This window comes from Tupaia chinensis, unplaced genomic scaffold (genome assembly GCF_000334495.1).
Source record: "Tupaia chinensis unplaced genomic scaffold, TupChi_1.0 Scaffold000355_1, whole genome shotgun sequence".
In the NCBI taxonomy this organism is placed as follows: domain Eukaryota; kingdom Metazoa; phylum Chordata; class Mammalia; order Scandentia; family Tupaiidae; genus Tupaia; species Tupaia belangeri.
The window spans coordinates 2994602-3001473 of NW_006159850.1; the positions used below are offsets into that span (position 1 = coordinate 2994602).

Genomic DNA, 6872 nt, shown 5'->3' on the forward strand with positions numbered 1-6872 from the left:
CGTTCGGAAGTCAGTGTGTGACTTGTGTATTCAGCCAAATAACATCCCCTCAAAGGAGGGCCACGTCCTGATCCCGAAGCCTTGCATGGCCAAGGGGACTTTGCAGGTGTAATTGAGGACTTTGGAGTGGGATTATCCCCGGTTATCTGGGTGGGCCATATAGCACGGGTACAGGAGCCAGGAGGGTCCTAGCCAGGGGAGATGATGGTGGACGCAGAGGGCGGAGAGGTGAGAGGAAGCACACAGCCTCGGGTGGGGTGGCCTCTGGAGGCTGGAAAGGAAGGACGCCTCCAGAGCCTCCAGGCGCCGGGCTGCCTACCTTACCCCCTGAATTTCTGACCCGGGAGGTCGCCAAAGCCTGCGTCTGAGTCCAGCAGCTCGGGTGACTTGTCGCAAAGACAGGGAGAAAGTACAACAGTGTAGCAGTCACGTCACTGGGCTCCCACGTGACTGCCCATTGTCCGAGGCCCGGATCTGGTGGCTTGAAAATCACAACAGGCACGTGTGCGATGTGTCCGCGATCCCTGGAGGAGGCCGGAGGAGGGGGACTGCGCTGTGGCCATCCCCAGGCGTGATTTCTCACTCTTCCTCTCTTTGTCTCTGTCCATCTCCTCCCCCCCAATGCTCACGCCCTAAGGCAAAAACCTCTTTATAAAAAAAAAAAGAAAGAAAAGCAACTAAGACTGAGGACATAAGGGGGGCACCTCGCACAGTCAGGGAATGGGACCGCCTAGGGCCAGGTCCTCTAAGGCGCCTTGAGATGAGTTAGGGAGAGGCAAGGGATAGAAAGTTTCTAGTGCTGTTTCCTAAAGAGATGATGGAAACAAAATAGAAGTGGCTTCGGAGGCGCTGGAGCAGTCGCGGTGATGGCGCCGTTATAAATATTTTGGGTACATAACGCTAATCTTTGGGTGGGTGACCAGAACATTCAGTTCAGTGAGCCCTGCTTTGACCCAGTAAGGCATTCTGTGAGCACCGAGGAGGCCAGAAATGGCTCTAATCCTTGTGTGGCCAGGGACCCTTGGGCTGTAGCTGTCTTGTAATGTCTGCTTCTGTTTGTGAAGACTGCCGGCAGCCAGAACCAGAGTTCAGGGAAAAGGCGAGAGAGGGTTGTGTTTTACAAACACGCGTACACTCTCGAACATACATTTTTAACCAGTAAACTCACTGCAGAAAATCAGCCAAGGGATCAATGTCTGTTCCCTATGCAGACTGAGAATAGAATTTATTGCAGTGTATTAAAATTCCATTATGGCAAAACAGGATGACCTTTTGTTGTTTTTAGTGATGGCATTAGACTTGCAGGAAGGGAAATCTGATGAGAGGAGAGCAGTATTATAAAACAACAAAAAAAACTACGGTCTGCCACAGGGAATTGAGTCCACGTGCAGGTACAGCCCTGCCTGTGTGCCGGCTGGAAGGCGTTGCAGGGAGTGGCCCGCGGTGCTCGCTCAGCATGGAGAGACGGGAGTCCCGTCCTGGCTCTGCCTCCACCTGGCTGCACCAGCTCGGGGCCTTGGTTTCTCACTTCCTGAAGGATTGTTTAAATGCTCTGCCCACCTACTGCCAGTCCCACGGGGGCTCCTCTGCATAACCACTCTCCGCCGGTGACGAGTCCAGTCTCAGAGGGCCGGCGCTTCTGCCCTCGGCGTGCTTTGTTCCCCTGACACCCGCATTCACAGCCCGTGTCCTGGCAGAGGATTGCAAGGGTCGTACGAGCGTGTGGGAGCTGGGGGTGCCCTGTGGTTATTGAGACTTGACATTTAGCTGGAAATCATTCATCTTTTCTTCCCAATTTTTGTTCCTCTTCCAGATTGACTCATGGTGCAAAGATAACAGCTATGTGGTTGCTGGTTATTACCAAGCTAATGAGCGGGTAAAGGACGCCAGGTATGTCATTGCAGAACCCGTGTGGCTCGCAGAGTGGCCACGGGACAGCCAGCCAGTCTCCATGCGCTTTGACCCTGCGTAGGCGCCACAGGCGAGATCTGGAAGCAGCCTGGTACCCCACCCCACTCCCCCGGGCTTGTTTATCGCATTTCAGGGACTGTGCTGTCCCACGGGACAGCTGTGCTGTGGGTCGTTCCACACGGCAGACATTCTAAACACCCAGAGTAACAAGGAGGTTCTGACTTGAATCTTCTTTTGAGTGAGGGAAGCCCTCTGCATTCAGTAGAAGCAGCAGTCGGGCCTCAGTTCTGCCCCTACCCGGCTCTGCCTGGCTTTGCATTCCCAAATGGTGATGCAGAGCTTCTGGAGGACCCCCTTCTCTTCTGGGGGTACATGGCCTTTAGGTTTGGAGTTTGTGCCGTGATGGAAGCACAGAATCTGCCCTGCCTTCATACCGGCCTGGTGCCAATTACCCGACCCTGTCCTCTCCTGGGCCCTCCCCAACCAGCAGCGCGGAGACCACGGCCATGTCTCAGCAGGGAAGTAGGACACGCTCCGGCTGGGGAGGACAGTGGCAGAGGAAGAAAGCTGGCAGGAGGCCGTGCCAGCCCGTGGCCTGAAGGGCTGGAAGGAAGAGTCTGGTAGAGATGACTGTACCAGGAGGCCTGGGCCGCGGGACGCACCCAGCCACCAGCCAGATGTGGCTCTCGTCCCTCTCCCACTCTCTGCTGTCCGCTCCTCGAGGATTTCCTTTGGCTGAGGCCAGGGAGAAGCCAGATGGATGGCAGGAAAGTGTTCCCTCCACCCTGCGTGTGTGGCGGGCATGTACCGGGGCCCAGGGCCTTCAGAGCAGTGCAGCACGGACGCAGGAGACGCCTATGCTGACCCTGGTCACCTTTCCCAGGACCCTCGAAAGGCTGCCAGTTAGCGAGATGCTGGCTAGGCATGAGTCTTCGCGGGGCCCTGTGCACACTGGCTCTTCTGCATCGCCCGCCAACTCTGTCCCCTGAGCCCACATGGCACTTGTTCCTCCTCCTCCAGCGCATCTGCTCGCCTCGTCCTTCTGGGCCCCCTCGGCTTCACTTATCTGCGCATGTCATTGTGTCCTGTTAGCGGCTCGGCCCAGTGTCCTCCCCCACGTGAGGGCCTGCTGTGCAGCTCTGTCCCACGAGAGACCGAGCAGGTGTGGGCTGCTGCCCGGGCCACGCCCTGCACTGAGCAAAGCACAGCAGCCTCCCCGGACTGTGATGGAGCCGAACGTGAGGGAAGTGTGGGCACGCAGTGGGGTGAGATGGCGCCGGGTGGGAGGCCGTGCCAGGTGCTGCAGCAGGAGGAGCAGGGAACAGAGGGTGCTATGCCTTGAACCAGGCCCTTGAGAGTGGGCCGGTGTGGAGTCAGGGGCCAGAGTGGTCCTGGTTGAGGTTTGGCAGGACAGAGGCTTGAGTGGGAGACAGGCAGGAGCAGGGGTGGCCCACGCAGCATCCTGGTGAGCAGTGGACTCCCAAGGGCTCCGCAGTGCAGAGAGCGCTCTGGGCTTCGTGCACTGAGCAACAGGAGCCTCCCTTGGGAATTGGCGCGCGTGCGCGCACACACACGCAGTACCTGGCAAGTTTCTCAGGCCAGCAAGACCAGGGTTCAGACTACCGTCAGTCATGTGAGGTCTTGCCCCTAACTTCCAGGCTGTGGGACTACGCTCACACCCGATTCACGTAGTCACACCTCGCTCTAGAATTCCCTGTCCCTCACCAAGTGCGGGCTTCTTCAGCCGCTCTACCCAGGTGGCTCTACACTTCCCGCTGAGGTCAGTCTCATACCCTCGGCAGCCATGCGTCCGCTCTGCAGAGAGGACTGAGATGTTGCCTTGGGTCCCTCTTACCCTGGGTCACAGCCCTCCTTGAGTTCTGACCCCCCACAGTGTGCAGGTGTCACGTGAGGAGTGAGCCTTGGTGACTCCCTAACCCTGTGCTGGCCTTGGGTGTCGGAGTCTTCCCGTGTCCTCCTCACATCTGAAGAAGCTCCAGCCAGAGGGTGACTCCCACAGGCCATAGTGCTGCAGAGCCGAGCGCCAGGACCGTGCCGACATGTCTCCTGAAAGCTGTTGGCCTTTCTCGGGGGCCTTCCCTCTCTGCAGCCAGGCCCAGCTGCAAGTGCTCTCTGTCAGAGCAGAAAAGCAGTGACATTCTCCGGACCAGCAGTTAACATAATAGCTATGTCGCTGGACTCCCATGTAGTCGACTATGGTTCGCGCTCAGACCCAGTGACTTAAACTCACGCCAGGCATGTGTGCGTGCATGCCTAAGATCCCGAGAGGAGAACGGAAGAGAAGGGATTGCAGTGTGACCATCCCCCTGGGGGTGGTTTCTCGCTTTCTGTCTCTTTCTCTGTCTGGCAAGCATACATACGCACCCTATAGCAAAAACCTCTCCAAAAAATAAAAAAGAAAGAAAAAGGAAAATGATGACATTCTTGCATAGAAGAACACATCCTGGCTTTCCCATAGAAATGCCGCCTGATTAACAGTGCCACGCAGCATGTGTCTCAGTGGTGACCTAAGGACCAGGGATCTCTCGCACTCGTCAAACGCTTTTTAAGTTTCTGTGTTTGTTAACACAATACTGCAGCTTTATAATGAGTGTGTTACTTTGAATTCTCTGCTTTGAAATGAGAGCAGAGTCCTGACGTTTGTTTCGTAACACCGAACCTGCTTTTCAGCTCAGTCACACGGGGGAATCACCTGAGTGGCACTTCATTAAATAAACACGCCATCACTGCCACCCTCCATGGCTGTTAGTGTGTATGGCCAGTCCCCGTCTCGAGAAGCTGCAGCTCTAGCGGTGCAGGGAAAGACAATGCACAAAAAACACCACGTGTCAAGGAGTCGGTGTTCAGCATTTAGGAAGACACTGTTTTAGCGAAGGGAGAAAGGGGCTTTGGTCGGGGCAGTTTGACAGCTCCGCGGACATGCAAAGATGAATTCCAAGGAGATTGGCCTCGGCGACCGAACGGGGACCAGTGTGAGAAGCGGGGAGGGCCTGGGAGGGAGGTGACACAGGCAGGCAGACTGACGTTAGGGTGTGGCCCCCTTGGTAAGAAAGTGGACTCCCATGTAGTCGACTATGGTTCGCGCTCAGACCCAGTGACTTAAACTCACGCCAGGCATGTGTGCGTGCATGCCTAAGATCCCGAGAGGAGAACGGAAGAGAAGGGATTGCAGTGTGACCATCCCCCTGGGGGTGGTTTCTCGCTTTCTGTCTCTTTCTCTGTCTGGCAAGCATACATACGCACCCTATAGCAAAAACCTCTCCAAAAAATAAAAAAGAAAGAAAAAGGAAAATGATGACATTCTTGCATAGAAGAACACATCCTGGCTTTCCCATAGAAATGCCGCCTGATTAACAGTGCCACGCAGCATGTGTCTCAGTGGTGACCTAAGGACCAGGGATCTCTCGCACTCGTCAAACGCTTTTTAAGTTTCTGTGTTTGTTAACACAATACTGCAGCTTTATAATGAGTGTGTTACTTTGAATTCTCTGCTTTGAAATGAGAGCAGAGTCCTGACGTTTGTTTCGTAACACCGAACCTGCTTTTCAGCTCAGTCACACGGGGGAATCACCTGAGTGGCACTTCATTAAATAAACACGCCATCACTGCCACCCTCCATGGCTGTTAGTGTGTATGGCCAGTCCCCGTCTCGAGAAGCTGCAGCTCTAGCGGTGCAGGGAAAGACAATGCACAAAAAACACCACGTGTCAAGGAGTCGGTGTTCAGCATTTAGGAAGACACTGTTTTAGCGAAGGGAGAAAGGGGCTTTGGTCGGGGCAGTTTGACAGCTCCGCGGACATGCAAAGATGAATTCCAAGGAGATTGGCCTCGGCGACCGAACGGGGACCAGTGTGAGAAGCGGGGAGGGCCTGGGAGGGAGGTGACACAGGCAGGCAGACTGACGTTAGGGTGTGGCCCCCTTGGTAAGAAAGGCCTGGGACCCCAGGCTAAGCTGGCGCCTTCACCCCGGGGCAGCGGCAGTGGCAGTGGGTATAGCGTTGTGAGCAGCAGGGGCACAACTGAAGTTCCGTTTTAGAAAAGTGACCTGAAGGGAGTTTCCAGGATCACCAGGTAAGGGGAGCCCAAAAACTGCAAGCCACTTAGGAAGCAGAGAGAGTTAGGAGCCCACGCTGGGAGACAGCCTGAGCAGAACGCCCAGCCGGCAGAGTATGGAGGTGCAGACGGAGAATTGCTGCCAGCTTTGGGGATGACAGCAGAGGGGGCGCCTCGGGTCTGAGGAACAAGCCACAGGCTGGGCCGGCCTCCGAATTCAGGTTTCAGCCAGTGGCCTGGGAAGGGTGGTGACGTAGGGCCCTGAGGCAGCGCTGCGTAGGCTCCTGGGTCGAACGAGCCGTGCAGGCAGCGAGCAGGCAGCAGGTTGCACTGTGAGCCATGGCGAGGACGTGGAGTGGGACCTGCTTACCGAGGTTTCCAAGAGGGGAGGAGAGTCGGGCCGTGGCTAGAGGGAGCCGGGTAAAGGCCCCGTCTCCCCCATGAAACAAGCACACAGATGAGCAGGCAGAGCGGGGGCCCGTGGGGAGAGAACATAAATAAGGTCCCCAGGAGGAGGCCCCGTCCTGAGGCAGCAGGAGAGGCCTGGGCGCCTCTGTAATTAGCTCTATTGACTTAAGGTGGGAAGTGTCATTTATCAAGGTTGGGGTTGCTGCAGGGCCAGTGCCAGTGGCTGATGGCTCTGGTGCATGGAGAAGACAGGGAGCGATTCCGGACTACTTGAAAACTTCTTTAAACAGTGGCTGGGTGTGCAGCGACCAGGAGCTCCATGACGGGGGTAGGAGCCGATCATGTGGCTGATGTGCAGGGGAGGGCAGCTGTGCTTGGTGCTTGGCACAGGGCTGGCCGGTGCCCCACTCCTACTACGAGGCGAGGTGGGGCTGTGTCCGGCGCTCACGGCACGGCCTGCCTGGCCCCCGGCTGGCCGG

General features: G+C 56.5%; 1 protein-coding gene across 1 annotated transcript in view; it reads left to right on the forward strand.

Annotated features, from left to right (window-relative positions):
- Positions 1–6872, forward strand: part of EMC8 (ER membrane protein complex subunit 8) — a 14704-nt gene that overhangs the window by 5683 nt on the left and 2149 nt on the right. The window contains exon 2 of the mRNA XM_006152556.3: positions 1814–1890. Within this exon, the coding sequence (XP_006152618.1) occupies positions 1814–1890 (77 nt within the window). The remainder of the gene's footprint in view (positions 1–1813; positions 1891–6872) is intronic.